Source organism: Lucilia cuprina, chromosome 2 (assembly GCF_022045245.1).
Source record: "Lucilia cuprina isolate Lc7/37 chromosome 2, ASM2204524v1, whole genome shotgun sequence".
Taxonomy (NCBI): domain Eukaryota; kingdom Metazoa; phylum Arthropoda; class Insecta; order Diptera; family Calliphoridae; genus Lucilia; species Lucilia cuprina.
The window spans coordinates 24,720,310-24,746,117 of record NC_060950.1 but is presented as its reverse complement, the minus strand read 5'-3'; the positions used below and the strand labels follow the sequence as shown (position 1 = coordinate 24,746,117).

At 31.2% G+C, this 25,808-nt stretch overlaps 4 protein-coding genes across 4 annotated transcripts; 1 reads left to right on the top strand and 3 right to left on the bottom strand.

Annotated features, from left to right (window-relative positions):
- Window positions 1–1,534: 1,534 nt before the first annotated feature.
- LOC111679101 (adult cuticle protein 1-like) lies at window positions 1,535–2,177 on the bottom strand. Its single transcript, XM_023440598.2, has 2 exons — window positions 2,087–2,177; window positions 1,535–2,024 (listed from the first exon to the last, which is right to left on the bottom strand). Exons 1-2 carry the CDS (start codon window positions 2,090–2,092, stop codon window positions 1,608–1,610), a joined length of 423 nt encoding a protein of 140 aa, XP_023296366.2. The 5' UTR covers window positions 2,093–2,177; the 3' UTR covers window positions 1,535–1,607.
- A 3,507-nt stretch (window positions 2,178–5,684) lies between these two features.
- On the bottom strand, window positions 5,685–6,490 carry LOC111679094 (adult cuticle protein 1-like). Its single transcript, XM_023440590.2, has 2 exons — window positions 6,420–6,490; window positions 5,685–6,342 (listed from the first exon to the last, which is right to left on the bottom strand). The coding sequence occupies exons 1-2, from the start codon at window positions 6,423–6,425 to the stop codon at window positions 5,947–5,949; spliced, it is 402 nt and encodes a 133-aa protein (XP_023296358.2). The 5' UTR covers window positions 6,426–6,490; the 3' UTR covers window positions 5,685–5,946.
- Window positions 6,491–12,263: 5,773 nt separating this feature from the next.
- Window positions 12,264–12,981, bottom strand: LOC111679093 (adult cuticle protein 1-like). The gene is made up of 2 exons (XM_023440588.2): window positions 12,890–12,981; window positions 12,264–12,824 (listed from the first exon to the last, which is right to left on the bottom strand). Exons 1-2 carry the CDS (start codon window positions 12,893–12,895, stop codon window positions 12,408–12,410), a joined length of 423 nt encoding a protein of 140 aa, XP_023296356.2. The 5' UTR covers window positions 12,896–12,981; the 3' UTR covers window positions 12,264–12,407.
- Window positions 12,982–18,577: 5,596 nt separating this feature from the next.
- LOC111679088 (adult cuticle protein 1-like) lies at window positions 18,578–19,318 on the top strand. The gene is made up of 2 exons (XM_023440581.2): window positions 18,578–18,620; window positions 18,765–19,318. Exons 1-2 carry the CDS (start codon window positions 18,615–18,617, stop codon window positions 19,074–19,076), a joined length of 318 nt encoding a protein of 105 aa, XP_023296349.2. The 5' UTR covers window positions 18,578–18,614; the 3' UTR covers window positions 19,077–19,318.
- The last annotated feature ends 6,490 nt before the right edge of the window (window positions 19,319–25,808 follow it).

Genomic DNA, 25,808 nt, shown 5'->3' with positions numbered 1-25,808 from the left:
GTGCCCCTAATATTAGGTCCCCCATTGTATGTACAAAAAAAATCGATAATAGCCATGAAATTCGATAGACAGAAATAAGTTTATTACAATCTCCAAACCGATTTTTATGAGAATCGGACCATAATTGATCTTGTTTTAAAACCTTTATGTAATTTATCAAAATCTCTATATAATTTGTTTTTAAATTTCATTCGAGAACACAATTTGGGTACAACACAATAACTGATGATATCGACGCCTCTAAACGAAAACATTCGCAGTCGAAATAAATATTTCGGATAAGTGGCCAACAAAAACTCAGTATTGACTTGTACTTACGTAACTAATTACTTTTCAATGGTTACTACTAACCGTCTCTATTACTTTTAAGTACTCTTATAATAATACCAAACAATAACACAAATAAAATTTGAAAACCATTATCCTGTGTGATAAATTCTTTGTTTTTGAAACAAAAACTATTCTATAACTCTTAATTTGTAAGTACTTATTTAAGTATTGATTTGTAAGCGTAGTGTTAAGTATTCTAATCCCCTTAATACTACTTCTTTAATAGCATTTTAACTAGTTTCTCTGGTGTAATGTGGCTTTTTAGCTTATCAACTTAATGTAAGTTTTTGCTGGGTGGAGGTACTTTTATAAAAATCTAATTGTTTTAGTTACGATCTTTAAGCAATTGAGATGATTTTCAGTAAGTTTGCAAGATATCATGGCAGAAATTGAACCTAGAAGATGACGGAATAAAATTTGTTCCAAATCTTCAAATTTTGGTAATGAATAATGTAAATTATGTAGTTATTTAATTCATTACCTGGTAATGAGTAATCGTTATCAATATAATTATTTTTTAAAAAAATTTAATGAGATTTGTAGCCAATTATCTAGAGAATCAGTTGATTTATTTAAGGAATCTATTCAACATTTGTTGTTCGAATTTTATTTTTTTTAAAGAGTCGATTAATACTTTTATGGAAACACCAAAAACACCAAAAAGTACTTTACAATAACTTGTTAAGGGAGCACTGAGTAAGCGAAATTGTATAGCCAGGTTTAAGCCCGGAAAAGTAGGGTAAGTACATTTGTAACCAGTTACTTTTTTTGAACAAAAATAATTAGTTATTCACCAAAAAGTAAGTACTTCCATATTACTTAATAATCTCTTGCCTGCTTACCGGGTAAATAAAGTTTTTCCTGGGATATCAAGGGAGCGCTATGGGATGTCAAGGGAGCGCTATGAACACATTTACCTTAGGTAAATTTCTTCTGATTTGATGAAAGCAGATCTAAATAACTAATAAAAATCAAAATGCATTTTTATTATTTTTCACTTTTTTAACAAAGTATTTGCTTTATTATTAAAAAAAAAACAAGAAACAATAGAAATGGGAAAATAAAGAAAAGTTGAAAAGAGAAATAGAAAATAATAAATTATAGAAAGTATGAAATAGAATAGAAAAATACTAATAGAATTTAAAATGTACCCTGCTTTTGACAAAAAAACTAATTAATTTAAAATTATGAAATTTTTCTCTCCAAAATCATATCACAATTTTTGCAGAGACGGGAAACTTTAATACGTTGATGGTGGTAATGAAGAAATTCAATGTTTAGATGGTGCCAGGAGCTGGGGCAACATTAACATTGGCTACTGAGTTCAAATGACCGGCCAAGGGAGCAGTGTGAATGGCACCACGAGTTTTAGCAACATAACTACCGGCACCATGAACAACAGCGGGAACATGTACAGCAGCAGGAACAGCAGCGGGAACATGTACGGCTGCAGAAACAGCATGAGGTACAGCTACGGGAGCATGTACAGCGACTGAAGCGGGTGAGTGTACAGCAACAGCAGCTGGTCCATGATGACCAAGAGCAACAGCACCCAAAGGTAAACCAAGTGGGGATATAACGGATGTGTGTGCCAGAGGATGACCAGCAATTTGTGTCACTACACCACCCAAGGGAATGATAGAAGATTGAACGCCCAAAGCCAAGGCCAAAGTGAACAAGGTAACAATAGCGAACTAGAAAAAATTATAATTTTTTATTACATTGCACTTAATTCATTTTTAAATTAACAACTTACTTTCATTTTATTGCGTTTGATTAAAATTTTCAGAAAACTAAACTTTGTGTTTCTTGAATGAACTCAGTTTCTATTCTGATTTTGTTTTACAAATGTCCAGGTTTTTATATGAAAAATTCCTCAAACTAAGTTATAAACATAATTTATTACAAATCTCTCCTTATTTAAAACAAGTTAGGAAAGTAAACTTATTTTACTTACATACATATAATTTACATACATACAATCATACTTACATACATGCTTGCATTTATTAATAAAATATAAGAACAAAAGAATTTTGAATGACCTTCAGATCATTGAAAGTACAAGTTCAAGTTGTTATTTTCAATAGAACCCAATAAAAATTTTCATTATCATGTAAGAAGTTAAAATGGTAAAATTAACTTACAAAATCTGGGGCAAGGTACAATTCAACTGAAATGCTTTATTATGAAAACTGAATCACATTTTATTCATATACAGGTGTATGGTATTATATGGTCGGCCTCACCCGACTATAACTTCTTACTTGTTTTAACATGATGATGTCATTGGAGGCAAGTACTTACCTCCAAAGATAAATCAATTCACACAGAAGGTGACTAATGAATTTAAATAATAACATATTATTATGTTAATAGGTAAGTGGTTACAATAGCTAGTCATTACCAAGTTTTTGCTGGGAAACTTTTATTTTTGTTCCAATTTATCAAAGTATGAAAATGTATTGAGTTTTTGTCCAAGTTTATCAAATTTACTAATTAGTCTCTATTTATGGTTAACTATACGATCTTTTATAGTTTGATGAAAAACAATGGAGGAGTTTTTAATTTGGTTTTGATCTTTCTGTTAAGTTTTCATAGCCGGACACGCTCTTCTCCGATATACCCCGCAAAAAAACATATTAATGACTTGTTGAGTAAGTACAAGTCAACTCAACAATTTAGTTTTTAATGACTATTAAATACCGTCTGCATTACTAAGAATGAGTCTAGTAATAACCTCCAAAAAATATATATTATGTAAGTAATCACATTTCAGACGAATTTTTTCGAACTTTTTTAACACAAAAGAAAAAAATAATAATTTTTGTGAAAAGTAGATAATTATTTATTTCTCGGAAACTTCTTATTTGTAGGCGATCGTAATAAGTACTTACCTAACTTCTTATTTGTAAGCAAAAGTGGTAAGTAATATCAACTTAAAATCCTATTGTGTAATTAAATTTTTTGCATTATTAGGCCAGTTATGGCCATGCCAACCTATCAATGACTTGGTAATTAATTGTATTTACATAACTACTTACCGCTAGAACTACTTTTAGGTAATCTTATAATCTTAACCTACCACTAAGGATTACTTCTAGCTGTTCAGTTAAATTGCTATTTCAACATTTGCTTTTTCTATGAGGAAGTCAATCGTCTCCCGATAGATTACGTAGTGATATAGAAATTACTTAAGTTTGTTCTCTCGCTAACAAAGGGGACACTAAGTGAGGATTTTATTTACTCTCGTTTACAAAGAGTATAACCGTTGCAAAAGGCGAATTAAAGTCAAACAGGTGGTTAGACGGTAATGGAAATCACTATCTTTTTCACATGCATTGACTCTTTGTCGAACTTCTGGTTTATTATTGAAAGCAAAACAAAACAAGTAGGTAAGTATAGTCGCGCATGGCCGACACTACACCATGTGTATATTCTTAAAATTTTATTTTTCATAAAGAAACTTTTATGTTGAATTATACCTTAATTCTAAGATTAGGTTGGGTTACGTGATTTGCTCGCTAGCAAACGAGTTCACTCGGAGGCCTTGTGGCCCATTGTGATAACTTTAGAACTACCATTCCCTAGCGATGAGAAAATGGTTACCCTCCCTAATTTCGTTGACTACTTGATTCGATCGGTCTCCATGTAAACCAGCCGGTGCTTTTAATAAAACCGATCATGTTTATCAGTGGCGCATCTCTTGGACAGTCTAGATCATGAAAAACAGCTCTACCCACATATAGTAGTCTGTGCTTTTGTAAGGCTGGACAGTCACATAGATGGTGTTGTACCGATTCCACTTTCTCTTCGTCTAAGCAGCTTCTACAGCAGCTATGATTTGGGTTCTGACATATGTCCAATCATACAGTGCCCAGTAATTATACCAGTTGGAAGCCTAATCGAGTTCTTATCAAGAGATAAGAGAGTCCCATCTGCTGGCAGAGTGGGCCAGAGCAGTCTCGATATTCTATAAGTGGTGATATTTGATCAGCTGAGCTCCGTCTCACTCAGAGCCTATTCATCTATCAGTTTTGGTAGGGTCGTCAGGGGAGCGTGAATATCCTTTTGCGCAAGGGCTAAATCCAGGGACAAGGGTTTATTCCAAAGTATTTAAGCAATTTATTGATAAAAAACAAAGTTTTCGGTATACTTTAAGGTGGGTATAGGACCAATATTTTTGTGTGTTACAAATATCAACACAAGCGTATAATACCCTCCCCACTATAGTGGTATAGGGTATAATTACTAAGCAAGAAGTGTTGTGTGTAAGACAGCGAACTACCCAGTAGTTTAACTAAAAGCTGTGATTTCCATTTACGTCTAACCACCTGGTTGACTCTATTAAGTAGTTTCGTCACTAATGTAAACGACGGTGAAGACAATTGTCACTTTAGTGTCACCTTAGTAAGCGAGAGAGTGGATAATTCAAAAACAAACTTAAGCATTTTGATGTCTCTTCGTAATGTATAGGGTGACGATTTCCTTGTAGAAAAGATACATGTTAAAATAGCTAGTCACTTGGACGTTCGGTGGCTATGAGAAACCTTTAATGTTACGACTGTCCCACCGAACTACTAGATAACAAACAAAAATCCAAGGTTCGTATTTTATGTGAGCAATTTTTTTCTTGCTTTTAATATATAACAACTTTTTAACTCCATATTTGTAAGTACTAATTGAAGCCATGATTTGTAAGCGATAGTGGTAAGAACCACGAAAATCCAATGAGGTGGCTCTGATGAGAGCAAAACGAAAAATCTCCTCAAAATGTAAACGACGGTGAAGACAATTGTCACTTTAGTGTCACCTTAGTAAGCGAGAGAGTGGATAATTCAAAAACAAACTTAAGCATTTTGATATCTCTTCGTAATGTATAGGGTGACGATTTCCTTGTAGAAAAGATACATGTTAAAATAGCTAATCACTTGGACGTTCGGTGGCTATGAGAAACCTTTAATGATACGACTACGACTAGATAACAAACAAAAAGCCAAGGTTCGTATTTTATGTGAGTAATTTTTTTCTTGCTTTTAATATATAACAACTTTTTAACTCCATATTTGTAAGTACTAATTTAAGCCATGATTTGTAAGCGATAGTGGTAAGAACCACGAAAATCCAATGAGGTGGCTCTGATGAGAGCAAAACGAAAAATCTCCTCAAAATGAGCAAGTCTAAAGTTAGTATGATAGTACGTACTCTGAGTGAAAGCAAAATTTTTTTTAAATTTTTCGAATAGTAATGTGGATAGTTTCATATTTTTAAAAAATATTCAAAATCAAAATGCATTTTTTTTTTTAATTTTTTACTTTTTTAACAAAGTATTTGCTTTATTAAGAGAAAAAACGAAACAATAGAAAAATGAAAAGTAAAGGAAAATAGAGAAGAAAAATAGAATAGAATAAATTACAGAAAGAAATAAAATAAGTAAGAAAATTTAGCCGGACATGGCCGACTATACAATACTATAGAATTTAAAATGTACCCTGCATTAAATGACAATAAAACCAAATTAAAATTATAAAATTTTTCTCTTTAAAATCATATCACACTTTTTGGAGAGGCGGGAAACTTTAATACGTTGATGGTGGTAATGAGGAAATTCAAAGTTTAGATGGTGCCAGGAGCTGGGGCAACATTAACATTGGCCACAGAGTTAAGATGACCGGCCAAGGGAGCAGTGTGGATAGCACCACGAGTTTTGGCAACATAACTACCGGCACCATGAACAACAGCGGGAACATGTACAGCAGCAGGAACAGCAGCGGGAACATGTACGGCAGCTGGTACAGAATGTACAGCGACAGCAGCAGGTGGATGTACAGCAACAGCAGCTGGTCCATGATGACCAAGAGCAATAGCACCCAAAGGTAAACCAAGTGGGGATATAACGGATGTGTGTGCCAGAGGATGACCAGCAATTTGTGTTACTACACCACCCCAGGGAAGGACTGAAGACTGAACGCCTAAAGCCAAGGCCAAAGTGAAGAAGGTAACAATAGCGAACTGGAAAAAATAATAGTTTTTTTTAATACATTGCACTTAATCCATTTTTATATTGCACTTTTCTAGCAACAACTTACTTTCATTTTATTGTGTTTTATAAAAGTTGTCAGAAAACTAAACTTTATGTTTCTTGAATGAACTCAGTTTCTATTCTGATTTTGTTTTACAAATGTCCAGGTTTTTATATGAAAAATTGCTCAAACTAAGTTATAAACATAATTTATTACACATATCTCCTTATTTAAAACAAGTTAGAAAAAGTTAGAACAAACATATTCAGTTTATATATGTATGTACATATTACGTATATATGTACATTAGGGTGGCTTCTTCTCAATGGAGAAAAAAGAATTAAAGTTTTGAAAATTTTGTCTAGTTTCTAATATTTGGTGATCTAATTGCTTTAAAAATGTTCTATTCTTCTCATATTTCTCTTAAATTAATTATATGAAATATTGATATCATGTGAATAGACTTTGAAAGACTTATTCAGAAGGAGTATACCTTTTTGTACATGTTTAAAAATATTAAATTTTGTCGAAAATTTAAACAATTTTTTGTTTGATCTGTCACGACAAACATTTTGTAAAATATTATCTTAGAATGAACTAACATCAGTTACTTCCATTTTGAACCACCCTAATGTAGACATACATATGGATATGTATTTATTAATGAAATGTGTGAACAAAGAAATTTTGAATGACCTTCAGCTCATTGAAAGTACAAGTTCAAATTGTTTATTTTTAAAGAATTAAACATTTATTGAACAAAACACTCTATTAGAGTAAAATATTTAAACTAAATGCAGTTGTAATTTAAACCAGTGTTTACTTTTACTAATATATTAGTCAGCATTTGCCGCAAAATACATATTTTTATCACTCGTCATACTAAAAATATTTAAACTTTTTCAGATTTAAATAACATAACTACTACTTAATATTGCCGTTCTGTTTTTATGTTTAACTAGAAAAATTGCGACGTTACACTGCAATTTCTAGCAGCACGAATGAACAGTATTAATCTCTTGTTTGTTGTACAAGAAAAAATATATATTTTTGTGCTACAGCAGCGCACACTCAAATCTGTTAAACTAATATGGCTAGTATTGATGATATTTTTATTTGCGCTTAGTTTTTCCTAGCAGCAATTAAATTTTGTTTTGCAACTGCTACCTGCAAATTTATTTATTGTTTTTTTTTTTTTAATATTGATGTTACAATTTGAAAATATTTGAATATGATAGATATGAATACATGTTATTGGGGTAAAATTATAATAATTCTAAGTCGAAAGGGAAAAACTCTTCAGCGAGCCGGCGATAATATATAGAATTGCCGCCTTAATATTCGCAATATTTGCATAAGCATGCTATATATTTGTGTATAGTTCTACAATTTAAAGATTAATTAAGGATAATTATTTTTCGCAACATAAAAATTGTTTGTAAAATATACATAGTGCTACCTCCCATACTATTAGAGTCAGAATTTTCTAATTTTGACAAAAAACATTAACTTCATTATGAACATTGGGAAAAAAATGGGCAGACTTTTATTAGGGGAACCTCCATTTGAATTAAATAACTATGTACATGTTATTGAAAATATGGCTACCCCATAAAACACAACTCAAATTAAAAGCGTGTTTATTATTTTGTTCTAATAAATAAACATTTTTGAGCAATGTAGTTGTAAGATTATATGGTTATACTTCTAACAATTTTATAACCTAATGATAGTTTTAAATATTTTTTTATTAATAAATATTTTTTTTTATTAATAAATATTTTTTTATTAATAAATTTATAATCACCTTGTATAAAACAGGGTGAACATACATAATTAAAATATTTTTTGTTGAATTCTAATGAGCTTACTTTACAAATTATTCAAATCACACTGCTAAAATGTAGAAGATTATTATATAATTTTTTTTTTGAAGAAATGTAGTTAATAATATTTTGTAATACATTAAGGAAAAAAACAAACAAATATCAATGTAGTATTTTTCTGTATTATATCATACAGAAATTATGAGAATATTTAAACTATATTTTAATAATTAATATGTCAATCAGTACAGGATATTATAGGTCGAATATGTCAATCAGTACAGGATATTATATGGATGATAATAAATATACATATTAATATCGACATACATACATACTTAAATGCGTACAAATGTGAAGTGTAATACTGAATTTAAGCTCATGAAATGTCATAAAACTGTCAGTGTATTTACATACATAACTACAAATTGCTGCATCAATATTGCCAAAAAATAATAAATAAAACTACAACTGGCAGTAGCAAAACCAAAATAAAGTTACATTGCTGCTAGGAAAAACTAAACGCAAACAAAAATAACATCAATACTCTGCATATTAGTTTAACAAATTTGAGTGTGCGCTGCTAAAGCACAAAAATATATGTGTGTTGACCTGCAATTATGTCTGCCTGCTACTAGAAATTGCAAACACGAGTTGCAATTTTTATATTAATACAAATATATATGACTGCAATTTTTAGTAGCAAAGTGATACAAAAATGATAAAGTTTCATATTTATTTTATAGTCATATAGAAGAGAGGTGGTGCTAGTGCTGCATATTTAAACGCTGATTTAAACTAATTTTAAAGCAAAACATTGCACATTTTGCTCTTATTTATCCAAGTATGAATGCATAATTTAAATGTATTGAACTTTTGTTCCAGTTTAATAATCCAATAATCCAGATTTCCAATTATTTTAGGGACTAAAAATCCTTATGTATGAATTTTAACGATATTTAACGGTTTGAGAACACATACATACATGCGTATGTTTGGAGAAGTGTTATATTTGGTTAATGTCTCGTTAAGATTTCAAACCGGATATTATAATGTTTTGAAAACTAATAATTAAATAACCAGAAAAAATTAATATTGTTTACTTTTTCTTTCAAACCAGTTTTTAAATAAACAAAATTTAATTTGTTAAAACTATTGTTTTTATACCCTTCACCTTCGCGGGAAGGATATAAATAAGTTTTCACATTTTGTATGTAATTTCCACAATATAATTTTCTGACCCTAAAAAGCTTTTATATTATGGATCCTTGTAGATTGAGAGTTAATTTTGTGAAAATCCCAGATATCATCAGGATAATAATCTTCTGTTATACTGTCGGACATATGTATCTTCAAGAAATTTCCGACTTTAAATAAAAAATCCGACAATAAATAATGGAGATATCAGCTAAAATCCAAGACAACCTCAGAAAATTTCTTCCAAAAGAGAAAAGTTTTTGGATGAAAAAGCAAAAAAAAAAATCTTATTGGAAAAAACCTATATATGTATGTATGTATGTATGTATGTATGTATGTATGTATGTATGTATGTATGTATGTTAGGATGTGTGTTGGTGTGTTTGGATTTTCTTGTGTTTAATATATTTTAGCGTTCGACAAACATTATAATTGAAAACCCTGCAAAAACGCAGTATTGTAGTAGTCTCGTCTATTGTATAGTTTATAGTCTAGTCTATATACTAGTCTAGTCTATATACTATTCTAGTCTATAATAAAGTCTATAGTCTAGTCTATTGTCCAGTATATAGTCTAGTCTCTAGTCTAGTCTATAGTCTAGTCTATAGTCTAGTCTATAGTCTAGTCTATAGTCTAGTCTATAGTCTAGTCTAGTCTATAGTTCTAGTCTATAGTCTAGTCTATAGTCTAGTCTATAGTCTAGTCTATAGTCTAGTCTATAGTCTAGTCTATAGTCTAGTCTATAGTCTAGTCTATAGTCTAGTCTATAGTCCTGCAATTTTTAGTAGCAAAGTGATACAAAAATGATAAAGTTTCATATTTATTTTATAGTCATATAGAAGAGAGGTGGTGCTAGTGCTGCATATTTAAACGCTGATTTAAACTAATTTTAAAGCAAAACATTGCACATTTTGCTCTTATTTATCCAAGTATGAATGCATAATTTAAATGTATTGAACTTTTGTTCCAGTTTAATAATCCAATAATCCAGATTTCCAATTATTTTAGGGACTAAAAATCCTTATGTATGAATTTTAACGATATTTAACGGTTTGAGAACACATACATACATGCGTATGTTTGGAGAAGTGTTATATTTGGTTAATGTCTCGTTAAGATTTCAAACCGGATATTATAATGTTTTGAAAACTAATAATTAAATAACCAGAAAAAATTAATATTGTTTACTTTTTCTTTCAAACCAGTTTTTAAATAAACAAAATTTAATTTGTTAAAACTATTGTTTTTATACCCTTCACCTTCGCGGGAAGGATATAAATAAGTTTTCACATTTTGTATGTAATTTCCACAATATAATTTTCTGACCCTAAAAAGCTTTTATATTATGGATCCTTGTAGATTGAGAGTTAATTTTGTGAAAATCCCAGATATCATCAGGATAATAATCTTCTGTTATACTGTCGGACATATGTATCTTCAAGAAATTTCCGACTTTAAATAAAAAATCCGACAATAAATAATGGAGATATCAGCTAAAATCCAAGACAACCTCAGAAAATTTCTTCCAAAAGAGAAAAGTTTTTGGATGAAAAAGCAAAAAAAAAAATCTTATTGGAAAAAACCTATATATGTATGTATGTATGTATGTATGTATGTATGTATGTATGTATGTATGTATGTATGTTAGGATGTGTGTTGGTGTGTTTGGATTTTCTTGTGTTTAATATATTTTAGCGTTCGACAAACATTATAATTGAAAACCCTGCAAAAACGCAGTATTGTAGTAGTCTCGTCTATTGTATAGTTTATAGTCTAGTCTATATACTAGTCTAGTCTATATACTATTCTAGTCTATAATAAAGTCTATAGTCTAGTCTATTGTCCAGTATATAGTCTAGTCTCTAGTCTAGTCTATAGTCTAGTCTATAGTCTAGTCTATAGTCTAGTCTATAGTCTAGTCTATAGTCTAGTCTAGTCTATAGTTCTAGTCTATAGTCTAGTCTATAGTCTAGTCTATAGTCTAGTCTATAGTCTAGTCTATAGTCTAGTCTATAGTCTAGTCTATAGTCTAGTCTATAGTCTAGTCTATAGTCTAGTCTATAGTCTAGTCTATAGTCTAGTCTATAGTCTAGTCTATTCTAGTGTATAGTCTAGTCTATAGTCTAGTCTAGTCTATAGTGTAGTCTATAGTCTAGGCTATAGTCTAGTCTAAAGTCTAGTCTATATCCTAGTCTATAATCTAGTCTATAGTCTATTCTATTGTATACTCTATAGTCTAGTCTATTGTCCAGTCTATAGTCTATCCTATTGTCTATTCTATAGTCTAGTCTATAGTCTGATCTATAGTCTAGTCTATAGTTTAGTCTATTATCTAGACTATAGACTAGACATCAACAAGTTCTATACAAAATGAAGTCTTTGTACACAATTTCATGAGTATCGGTTCATAATTGACGCATATGAAGGTCCTCTTCAGAAAATTACTCATACGCCTACAGTTTAAAAATTTACCAAAAATATATTGTTTTAAAATTTTAATATTTTGTTGTTTTTGAAAAGAGCTCAGTCCATAAAATGACTAATCGATATTCCAAATTGTATCCTGATGATTAGTAGGGAGCATTCCTTTTACGTTATATGGTAAACGTTTTAATGGTGGGTATATGAGATTCGGCACAGACGAATATAACACTTTCATCTGTTATTTTTAGGAAAATTTAAAATTAAAGGTTTTTGTAACATTTGATTTAACTTTCTGAAATTCCCTAGATCAAATTCTTTTCATAATTTTCCTGCATTATCATATTTGTAAAAATAAATAAAAGTCGAAATGGATTTTTTTAATTTTTTACTTTTTTAACAAAGTATTTGCTTTATTGTTAAAAGAAATTAGGAAACAGAATAGAAATAAGAAAGTAAAGAAAATAGAAATAGAAAAGAATAAATTAAGAAAGAAATAATGAAGAAAAGAAAGTTTGTGATATAAATTAAAATGTACCCTGCATTAAACGAAAATCGAACTAATTTTAAATATTTTAATGGTGATGGTTATGATAAAGAAATTCTTTGTTTAGATGGTACCAGGAGCTGGAGCAACATTAACATTGGCAACTGAGTTAAGATGACCGGCCAAGGTAGCAGTGTGAATGGCACCACGAGTTTTGGCAACATAACTACCGGCACCATGAACAACAGCGGGAACATGTACAGCATGAGGAACAGCAGCGGGAACATGTACTGCAGCAGAAATAGCATGAGGTACAGCTACTGGGGCATGTACAGCGACTGAAGCGGGTGAGTGTACAGCAACAGCAGCTGGTCCATGATGACCAAGAGCAACAGCACCCAAAGGTAAACCAAGTGGGGATATAACGGATGTGTGTGCTAGAGGATGACCAGCAATTTGTGTTACTACACCACCCCAGGGAATGATAGAAGATTGAACGCCCAAAGCCAAGGCCAAAGTGAAGAAGGTAACAATAGCGAACTGGGAAAAATAATAGTTTTTTTTTATTACATTGCACTTAATCCATTTTTAAATTAACAACTTACTTTCATTTTATTGTGTTTGATTAAAGTTTTCAGAAAACTAAACTTTGTGTTTCTTTAATGAACTCAGTTTCTATTCTGATTTTGTTTTACAAATGTCCAGGTTTTTATATGAAAAATTTCTCAATCTAAGTTATAAACATAATTTATTACAAATCTCTCCTTATTTAAAACAAGTTAGCAGAAATAAACTTATTTAGTTAACATTCTTATTATTTAAATATTTGTATGTGTTTGCATGTAAGTATGTATGTATTGACTTACATGCATGCATTTATTAAAAAGAACAAAGAAATTTTGAATGACCTTCAGCTCTTTGAAAGTGCAAGTTCAAGTTGTAATTCATATTCAAAAAAGTAAGCATTTATTGAAATAACATTGTATTAGATATTTAAGGTGTTAAAAAATTTGAATTTATAGCAAATTTTTTTATACATATTTTCTTCCAATTTATCAAAATATGTAAATGTATTGAACTTTTGCCCAAGTTTTTTAAATTAAAATAAATTGCATTAATTTTTTTTTATTTTTTTCAATACGACATTTTTGGTAATAAAAAACCCTCAGGTATCAATTATTGTTATATTAAACAGCAATGGAGGAGTTTTCGATTTGTTTAAGATTTATTTTATTTATTTTTTTTTAACCGGATATTGCAATTTTTAAAAGTTTATTATAAAATTACTAAGAAAACTAATTTTGTTTACCATTTCTTGTAATTATTATACCCTTCACCTTCGTGAGAAGGGTATATATAAGTTTGTCATTCCGTTTGTAATTTCTATAATATAATTTTCCGACCCTATAAAGTATATATATTCTGGATCCTTATAGATAGCGGAGTCGATTAAGCCATGTCCGTCTGTCTGTCCGTCTGTCTGTCTGTTGAAATCAGTTTTTAGAGGACCCCAGATATCGGCGAAATCCGAATGTTCAATAATTCTATTAGACATGCTTTCGAGAAGATCGCTATTTAAAATCAGCAAAATCGGTCGGTAAATAACGGAGATATGAACAAAAATCCGAGACAACCTCTGAAAATTTCATCAAAAAATTGTTATAAAAGCAACAACAACACTGAATATAGAAAAAGATTTACATGTGTGTGTAGATGTATTTGGTTTTATTCAGCTGTGTATTTTTTTGTTTTGTTTGGAATCCAAACATACAAAAAATACACAGCAAAAAAATATGATTTGCATTTTTAATGAATAGAAAAAAGTATTTAAAACGTTTTCAATTATATGAGAGTAGATTGTGAGTTATTGTACAATAATTTTTATGCGAATAATGTAAGTTTGAAATTTAAAACTAAGACAAATTTTTCCCAAGTGCTTTTGAAAACAATTTTTTTTACGATAAACAAAAACAAAATCTACGTCTCGTCAATGTTTACCAGCAATGAATCAGAGGTCGAAGTCGACCGGCTTCTAGTCGGAGCTTAGCCGCCGCCGAACTATATTTAGTTGCTTGAGCCGCCGACGAAACATTCGGCTTAAATCGACTCAAATTTTTTTAATGTTTTTATTAACAAGACTGTAAGATCAATTATGTTTAAATTCACTATGGTGAAGGGTATATAAGATTCGGCACAGCCGAATATAGCACTCTTACTTGTTTTTATTTTGTTTTTTATTGTACATATGTTTATATATATATATTAGGGTAGACCCAAACAAGTTTTATACTAAAATCAAAGTTTACTTAATAATAATATTAAATTTGTTTTTGGACCAGGTATACATGAGTATACATGAATAACATTAGAATGCTCCAAAAAACAATGTTGGGAATTTTAACCATCCCCCCTCTAGAATTGTGCTTTGGGTTGTATGTCATGCAAAAAATTAGACTATTGCAGGCTCTGATATAAAAAAACGCCTTTTTAACGCGATCTGAACTCGGAGAATTTCGGGAAAATCACATTTTTTGTAATATTTTAGAAAATTCGCATTAGTTCTTAATAAAGTATTTTCCGAGTATTATAGTCCAGATAATATAAAATATATATAAGACGTTTTAATAATATCGGACATTAGTGGAGTTCAAAGGTCAAATTTTGCAATATTTGGGAATTCTCAGTGTACCAAATAGTATTTATTTATCGGCCATATTTACCAAGAATTACTGAAGGCACATGGGAACAATTAACATTATCCTATTAGCTTAATTTTTTGTACGACATAGTTTTACAAATAAGACAACAATTCCGAAGGGGTGAGGGTGTTGCGTCCTCTCTGACAATATTTTTTTACTTCATACAAGCTTGGATCACTCTAATCTATCTATCTAAGATCTATATATAAAAAATGTATATAAAAATGAATATGTGTTTGTTTGTATGTTTGAACGTTATAGACTACTAAACGTCTGAACCGATTTTCTTGAAATATTCACAGCATATTCCTGTATGTCTGGAATAGGTAATTTGAAGTTAAAGTCCTCAAATTTTGTCGGAGCCACTTTAGTGTCAATAAGATTATTTCGGATAAAAAGCAGGCGGACTGGCATTAGGGGGCATGGCACCTCCAATAAAATTCGTTTATCTTGGAAACTATTACAGTTAGAATCTTAAAATTTTGCACGAATAACTTTAACACCCATGTAAACAGTTTGGGTAATAAATTAGCGGACTACACATGAGGGGAGCGGTACCTCCCATATTAATTAAATACAAAAAATCATTTATCTGGGAAACTACTAAGACTCAGCACGTCCCATAGGAATTATATACAAAATATCGTGTATCTATGAAACTAAAACAACTAGATTCTTTAGGTTTTGCCCAAATTATGTTAATATTCATCTGAAAATTTTGAAGGAAAAGGGGCGGACTTTCAACTGGGGAGCTTGGAGCCCCCGCATGGATTAAATAGACAAATTCGTATATCTGAGAAACTATTAGAGCTAGACTATTCAAAATTTAATTGATGAATTTTGACATTCATCTGAACATTTAGAAAATAACGAGCGGACTTTTAATGGGGACTTAACATCTCCCATAAACTGGGGAACTTGAATTAAATAAAAAGAAATCGTTTATCTAAGAAACTAGTAGATCTAGAATCTTCAAATTTAAATGAAGAGCTTTTACGTTCATGTAAACATTTAGATAATATCGGGCACTATATACATAATTAAATACACAATTTTGTATATCTTGAAAACTGTTAGATTGTTTAAAATGTTCATAGATAGTTAGCTCAATAACATTTGTAGTTAGAGATCTGTGTTTCATAGATGGCTAATGAATGTCGAAGTGCCTTACGTGAACACCTGCGTGTTAGCATTATTTCACAGTGGTCTTTTTCAACTACTGAGTGAGCTTCTGTGACGACTCACCATCACCCCATTTTTCTTCTTACATTCCGGTGCTATTTTCGGTCCGGTATACGTTCACTTTGTTTAAGTACTTGAGCTCTCTGACCATTGTTGTCCCGTTACTTAACTTCCGAAATGCAAAAACATCACTTACCTTGACAACCACGCAAATGGAATAGCATCTGTTGAGTCGTTAGCACCTAGAGTCGTTATTCGTGAGACCAAATTACGAATTCATCTAATAAGTCAAAGGCTTTGTTCTTACTCACAGAGAACACACTGTGTTTAATCTGGTATGAACAGAGTTTTCTCTGAACATACCTGGACAACGAAGGAAATCATATGTATGTATATGAGACCTTTCATCTATCATCTTTCAACCCAACACACATCTCATTCATTCGACACTCTTATAGAGAACAACATCTGATACATTCATTCCTGGTACACCCGACTCTTCTCAAGACTCTTCTCCGCATACCCGCATCCTGTATCATACACATTTAACACTTCTCTGTGAGTTATCTGTTGTTATCGGCAACAGCACCGAACTTATCCGGAGAGATAGACCTTACCGTGCATCAGTCTTTTATTCGCAACTCACTCTTGCCACGAATTTAGGTTTAGACCACAGCCACCGAACTTATCCAGAGATATAGACCTTACCGTGCATCAGTCTTTTAATCGTAACTTACTCTTGCCACGAATTTAGGTTTAGACCACAGCCACTACGTGGATCCCGAAGTAACCTCAACAAACTGACCAGCCAGTATTTAGTCCTTCAGGCAACTGGCCACCCGTAGTATTACAATATGTGGTTTACTGGTTCCATTCCATGTCAAATCATTCCATGGAATGTCCGAGAAATAAAGAGATATCATGAGTTTATAGTCCCGACAGACTACAGGTACTGATAGCACATTCCCGGGTCTTTCATTAAGGTATCAGGACCCAAGGGGCCCTAGGTTGGTAATAATTTAACCAAAGGAAACAAATAATTTCGTAAATATAAAAAAGTTAAATAATTGACCACGAATCACTCGATAATTCCCAAATTAAGTGATTCTCAAAATATTTGATGTTTCAAAAGTCACCCTATTTTATATAGATTTAAAACGGTTACACCTTCTTGGAATTATTTTTCTATTATACATTATATAATATACTCGTATTGTGTTCTAAGTGTGTTGGGAGTTGGCTGTTTTATTTATTTTGTAAATGATCTAATTTGAGTCTAATTGTTTGCTGCAAATATTTTATTTTTCAGAATTACAAGTTTCTGGGTTTTTTTAATTGAAATATTGAGTGTTTTCAACACATATGTACAAACATATGAATATTTGTAAAGCTGTGGTCGGCACAAAACCGACCAGCTTCAGCGTATTAAAAGTAAGTTTTCGTGTTTGCAAAACTTGTAATGCCAAATAAATAAATTGTTTTCGGCCCCTAGCGATTGAGGCAGTCGATCATATTATTAAATCATTCAACGCAACAATAACATGCACTTTTAAGGTAACGAAAGTACTTGTTTGAAAGGGGTTGTTTGTGACCTATTAAGTTTTGTTATGCTCCCTAAGTAATTGTTTAATACAAAAACAAGTAAGAAGTTATAGTCGGGCGAGGCAGACCATATAATAGCCTACATCTTCATATGAATAAAATGTGATTTAGATTTCATAAAATATCATGTGCCAAATTTCATTAAATTATCTCCAAAATTTGACCTGTAATTTGATCACAAAGTTTAGCCCTATTCGGGGGGTTCAGTTGTATGGGGGCTAGGTGAAATAATGAACAGATGTTAACTATCTGTACCATAGAAGATCATGTGCCAAATTTCGTTGAATTATCTCCAAAATTGCGACCTGTAGTTTGATTACAAGGTTTACAAGCCCTATTCGGGGGTACAATTTGTATGGGGGCAAAATGAAATAATGGGACGATCTTAACCATTTTCCAAAGGCTTCGTCGCTAGGACAATAGAATATCATGTATCAATTCAATTTCATTGAATTATTTTCAAAATTGCGACCTATAGTTTGATTACAAAGTTTACATGGACGGACGGACATAGCTATATGGACTTAGTAAATGATTCTGAGCCGATTGGTATACTTTAAGATGGGTATAGGACCAATATTATTGTGCGTTACAAACATCAGCACAAACTCAATATACCCTTCCCACTAAAGTGGTGTAGGGTATAATTACATTGTTCGTGAAAAGAATGGCAAATTATTACAAAATCACGTCAAACAGATTTATTAAATTAAAATAATGCTGATGTTTTGTTTTGAGAGCATTTTGATATAAAAATAGGTTAATATTTTTAAATGAAATCAGAATAGAATTCAAATTCAAACTAACAACACAAAATTTAGTTTTTCTTCTTTAACAAAAAAATAAAATGAAAGTAAGTTCTACCCACTTCTATCTTTGATCTGAGAGAAATCTTAATGTTTCTTAAGGTTTAATTGGAATAATTGTTAAAAAAAGAAAAATATTTTAACAAAAACCATGAGAATAAAAAATAAAATTTTATAAATTTTTCCCACAGTTCGCTATTGTGTCACTCTTCACTTTGGCCTTGGCTTTGGGTGTACAATCCTCCATACTTCCTTGGGGTGGTGTAGTTACTCAAGTTGCTGGTGGTCCTCTCTCATACACCGCTGTTTCATCACCAGTCGTATCTGGTTGGCCTTGGGGTGGTGCTGTTGTTTCTGGAATTCCCGCCGCTGTACCCGCTGTTGTAGCTGGTCATGCTAGTTATGTTGCCCAGACTCGTGGTGCTGTACACTCTGCCCCCTTGGCTGGTCATCTCAACTCTGTTGCTAATGTTAATGTAGCCCCAGCTCCCGGTACCATCTAAGACATACTATCTAGTTCAATGTCATCAAAAATAGTCATTTGATAACTGCCAGTATGATAATTTCAGCTAACGATATTTAGTTATAGTTTTGTTATTGTTTTCATCTAGTACACGGTGTAATTTCTGTTATGTGTTCATCTTTTCATATTTTTTATACTTCAGATGTTTTCTTTACTCATCATTAATGAATTTTATCAAAAAATCAAAACTTTGTAAATAAAAGTAAAATTATAAAGAAATTCGAAGAATATTTATTTATTTGATTTAACAAAGTTTTAGATATAAAACGCTTCAGTTTTTAAATTTTTTAGTAATTTTGCAAAAATTAAACGCAGAAAGAACTTGTTAATAACTTGAACTTACTCAACTACTTACTTTTCAAAGATTATTTTCTACCATTTTCATTTTTTGCAATACAAGTTGTTGCTGGGAAATCTGCTCTTTGACATCAACATTTTTAAAATATGGCAAATGCGAACTTTAAACAGGAATTTTCCTATCACTGATTCGTCCAATATTATACAGTTGTTCCCGCAAACCTGTGTCTACGTACGTATCAAAACCAACCCAATTTTCAAAATTTCCCAATTTTCGATCTTCTCTACCCAGCAAAAAAAGAACTTCCGAAGAAGCGAAAAAGAAATAGAATTTGCTCCATAAAAGTACTGACAAAGACCTGAAGAAGTGAAGATTTCACTTCTTCAGGTTTGTCATAGGAGGCATGTTCTTTTTTATTTGATTCCAAATTCACTACATCTGAAGTCCTTCTCAGGAAGTAATTATTATGTTCTTTTTTTGGAACTTATTTGGAAGTGAAATTTTAGTATTATAGAATTTGATTTAAATAATATTAACACAAATAAATAAATTACAGACATTTATCAATCAACTCCAAAATAAAAAGGGTTTTATTCAAAAAATTTCCGTACAAAATAACTATACCTTCAATTTTGAACAAAATTGGATTCATTTCGCTCTGTTGAAATTCAATAAACATTACTTCCACATAAGGTAAACAAATTCACTTAGTGCTACATTTGAAGTGTTGAAAAATGTTATTCTTTTGGAAGTACTTCTTTTAATTTTTGATGGGTAGTGGGCGTATGGGATTCTATGTTTAGGTTTCTTAAGATATTTTCTCTGTCTAAACAAGGTTATTCACTTTTGTATTATTCATTAACACCAACTGGCTTGGTACCTATGTAAGAATTCTGCTATGGTACTCTTATAGTCTAATGCGGTCTTAAATGTAACATTACCAGGTGATATTGAATTAGACTTGCCCACTTTGAAGAGGATTATATGATAGGATCGTTTTGGTTCTATCCATCATTTCACTTATCCTTGTGGTGTCAAATGTATAGCCTTCGGTTTTGTGCCCCTTTCACTTTTAAACAATTACAATCGCTCTTTTGTTCGAATATATTTTTTTCTGGGTCTTAAATATGGAAACCCAGACCTTCTTTGTCTCCCAATTTAGAGCTATCCGTGTGTACGGATATTTGCTTGGGAATGACGTTCTATATTGGTTCAGTATTTCAAAGTTTCCGACATATTTAGTATGCGATCGGGTATAGTCTTCCGATCACCTTTGGTGAGTTCGCTTTAAGTTATCAAAGGGTGAAATATCAAGCAACATTTCTAGAACCTCGGTTGACGTAGAACTCATCGCTCCACTTAAAATATAGATTTAATGCCTCTTCAACTCTTCTACATAATCAAAAGTTTTGTGACATTTGGACAATATGTCACTCTGTGGTGTACCGCGAAATACTTTTTTTTAATATTTACATCGTAGCTTATCCATCTGTTTCATAGCAAGCAGTTGATTCCGGTCAACATAACACTGTTCTTGAAATACGATGCGATTATCGGTGTGCCCATTATGAAAGGAACCTTCGATGTCAATGCATACCAGTATATACAGTTTGTTATCGAAAGATTGACCTGTTTAGTAGATAAATTCGTTTAACGCGGTTTTCATCGACCTATATACGAGTATAAGTATGCTGCTTATATTTGAGGCCTTTGTTTGGTGTACTACGTTTAACCATTTTAAATTAGAAAGGATGTAAGATTTAATATGTATGTATAAAAAATATATGTATTTAACCCCAAAGCCCAATTTTTGAGAACCGGTTGTATGTATGTATGTATGTATGTATGTATGTATGTATGTATGTATGTATAGTTCAGGTAAAATAACAGACCAATATCAATGAAAATCGGTTAGGTTTGTCCTTGAGTAAACCGAAATTTATAACATTTTCTTACAAAGAAGTGGGAATAGCGCTATAGGGAATAAAGTCAGTATATCATATTCGGGATACGGTCCCAGGAAAAACAAACATTGAAAAGTAATGAGTTAAAATGCAAAAAAAAAACTCTTTTCACTACTTCTTCATTAGCATTTTAACTCATTATTTTAACACGTTGATGTCATTAGAGGTACTTCTATGCTCGCTTACAAATAGGGAGTTAGAGAAGTTTATTTTGCTTATAAAGAAGTTGTTGAGAAAGTTGTTTTGTTTTTAAGAATAAAAAGGAGCCAATGAGAATACGAACCAGGGACTTCGGTTTGCACTCATTGCACTGTGCTGTGCAAACAAAATGACAAAGCCAAAAATAAAGTACTTCTATGTCAGATTAAAAAGAAAGTGATTACAATTAAATAGTCATTGAATAGTAAGTGGTTATAGAAGTGCAACCCACTACCGAGTTTTTACTCGAGTCTTATTTCTATGCTTTGTTATTTCGTGTGATATTTCCATGTTGATTTTCGATCAGGATTAGGATTAGACTTATATTTTTCCGCCCCCTTTTGAGAATGTTAGTTATTTTGGTTGACTCAACCAAAAACTTATTGCCTCTTGCAAATACATATAAAATGGAATCTACTTCTTTATAAGTACTACGACATCGTATGAATTTCCGTCATTCTGTCGATATTTGCAAAATCCTCATTCATTATATTTACCTTCATAATAAAACTTTAATATGGTCACCAATTGCATTTTACCTTTTTTTTTAAATATTTATTGAATTATAAAAATAATCCAATTAAATTATTTACCATAACTAAAAGAGACAATTAAAGTAAAAAATAGTGTTTTTCTTAGGTGTGGTACTGCTAATAACCGCAAAATACAAGATACTTAAATCTAAGATTCAATTTAAAGTTTTTACATTGACAATTAATTATTTTTAATTAATATTTTTAATGTACATTAGAAAACTGTTAAATGTAATTAAATATAACTATAGTTAATAATTTTCTTTTAAATTCCGACAGAAAACAGGAAGGTGAGGTTAGTTTATTAGATGATTTAATTTGGAGTTATCATGAAATAAATGTTTCTGAAAATAAGTCATAAAATGTGTAACAAATTTATTTTATTATAAAATGCCTTCAATTAGTATTTAAAGTAAATCATTTTTCAAATCAATTATTGTTGGGGGTGTTTAAAACACCTGCGCATGTTCTAGAAATCCTATATATTTAAGAATGTTTTAAAACTTGAAAAAACAACTAGAATAATTAAATTAAACTATTTATAATAGTTCAACATGTATAATTAGAATGTATATAAGTAATAAAATTAGTGATAAAATAATTATAGAATAACATTTGCATAATATGTTTTCTTGTTATTAACACTATACGAAAGAGAGTTAAAAAGATAACTCTGTTTAATGGGATAGAAAGAGTTTGGCCACAAAACGTTGCATGATCGATTTTGATCTTTGTTAAAACGAGCTTGTGGGCTTTATCAAAAAACTGACCGATTTTCATTGTATTTGGATTAACATATTTATGTGGGATGGCCTCTGTTGATTCGACAACAGCACCTAGAGACGTAACCGGTGGACCGAAATACGAATCCATCAAATAAGCCAAAGACTTTGTTCTTACTCACAGGGACACACTGTGATAATTCTGATATGAACAGAGTATATTCTGAACATATCTGGACAAGGAAGGAAAATTCAATGGTATCACTTGTATATGATACTTTTCATTCATCATCACACATCACACATCTCATTTATACGCACATTCATTATATGTAGACGGGTGGGGTAAGGCCCGCCGTACCCGCATTGTCCCACAGTCTCTCCTCTGTGGGATATCTGTTGTTTTGGCAACAGCACCGAACTTATCCCACAGAACAATTTACACGATCAGCTGCAAGTGATTTAATCTAAGTAGTTCCAAAATTTATTTAGTTTTTGTCACTCTTTAATCGTCTATCCACGTCCATTTGAGTTTAAGTATCTTCGTAGCAACCGAAGACATGTTCGAGATTGCTAGTAGCTGTTCGTTTGTCATCCAATTGGCCCAGAATATTTCGTTAATTTGTCTGAAGCAACGATTAATGAATGTTTGTAGTTTGGCCATTTGATGATGTTATACCCCAGGTAGTGCAACCGTATAGCAGTATCGATATGACAATACAGTTGAATAGGCGTATTTTCGTCCTTCTAGTTATATGTTTAGAACGTCATAAATTATATAAACTGCTGAATGCCACTGTCGCCTTATTTATCCGATTGTTTTTTATCGTTCACAGAGCCCCAACATTTATCCAAAATACATCCGAGGTAACAAAAATAATCGACGTCTTAGATAACCTCATTATATAATGTGATGGGAGATGTCTTCGTTGAACCTATATGCATTATTTTGGTCTTTCCGATATTTATTTTCAGACCCACTGCTGCGGCATTTACAGCAGTTAATTTTTTGTAGTTTATCATCGATGTCGAAGAAACGATAAGCATAAGTCATCCGCATAATCTATATTATGTAAGTTCCAGCGAATACCACGGAGGAGTAGATATTAGTTTGCCTCACAACAGAATCAAGTAGAAGTGTTGATGAGAGAACACAGTCTTGTTTTACGCCACAGGTTGTTTGGAAAGGTTTGCTCTCATTTCCATTAAAATGGACTACGGACTTTGAATATGTGCATATATCTATCTATCTATCTATCTATCTATCTATCTATCTATCTATCTATCTATCTATCTATCTATCTATCTATCTATCTATCTATCTATCTATCTATCTATCTATCTATCTATCTATCTATCTATCTATCTATCTATCTATCTATCTATCTATCTATCTATCTATCTATCTATCTATCTATCTATCTATCTATCTATCTATCTATCTATCTATCTACCTATCTATCTATAACTACTTAGAGTAAGTATGTACAAATTTAATACAGTTGTTAACAATATTTAGATCTATTGATACAATTTGAAATTTTTATACGGTTTAGCCATTCAAAGTATGTTTTCTGAGCGAGTATCTATCCATCTATCTATCTATCTGTCGGCTGTATGCAGGTGTCAGTAATTAAATTGTTTTCGTTTTGTATCTTAAGAATACAAATTAATTGCGTGTATTTGGTCGGTCTATCAAAATGTTTAATTTTATTTAATGTGCTTGCTAACTATTTGTTTGTAAAGGAGTGTTTGAGTCTTTAGACATTCTGATCAATATAAATTATTTAATTCGCATTAAAAATGTTATGATTTTGAGAAATGTATTCGCCGATGTAATGCAGTCTAAGTGTCGTATTGTATAATAATCAGGAAAATTATTTATTTAAAACAATTCTTCTAGATAAATAATAAAAAGTAATATGATTAACTTTTTAATAATATAAGTTAGTTGCTTGCAAATAAACATTCGTCAACTGAACGTACTTTTTAGTAATAATATTTTGGCATTAAGTTGTCAACAGTTTTGATTGGTCTTTTTCTCTCTTGATATTTTTTTCATCTGAATTATTTTCTACATTCTGTAAAATCTTAATTAACTTATGGTTTTAATGACTAATTAATAAGCAACTGTTTAGGAATTCTTTAATGTACCACTTATGTAAAACAGGCTTTTAGTTGTTAAATAATTTTTAATTTTCAATTTACGCTACTTATTAAATTAATTTAATCTAAATGATCAATGATTTTTATCACTTTAAGTGCAACAAGTAAATACAAGTTTAATTGAAAGCAAGTGTTTCAGAATTTTAAAACAACTTCACTGTAGTTACTATGTTTATAGTAACAAATGTTTGATTGCTGCAATTATAGATTCATGAATTCATAAGCCATGTTAAATTGTTTCCAATACATGAAATGATAACAACAATTTAATTTGAAGAGATAATTGTTATTCGTTAGTAACGGTCAAAGTCAATTGGTTTTCAAAAGTCGGTATTGGATTTTAATTAAAAGTTTTATTTAGGGGACAAGATCAAATTTATGTATACTAAGGTTAAGACGACATATTGTGCCTTTAACTTGTATATTTTCGGTCTTTAAGTTGTGTATGACACGCACAAAAATCTCCTATCAATGAACTTTTACCTAAAAGGTCAAACGTCTCTTGTTTATGATATCAAGTTAATTGTTTTTTCAATTTTAATTGGGATAAAAGATTTTCTACTGTTCAAGAAAATACCGGTGACCCGAAGTTAAGTGCATAATAGTTATTCTTGACGAGCAATTGCAATGGAAAGTATATTATCATCAAGGCACAGCAGTGCTGGAGAAGAATGATAGTCAAGAAATGGGGGCCTTATTACATGATATTGAAAAACTGCCGTTATTAAGCGAATTCTAAGTTATTCATTAATAAATGTTATATAAAACCTTTCCAGCGAGTTTAACACACAACCCAGCAAAATCTTTCATTAGCCAGTAAGTAGGCATGTA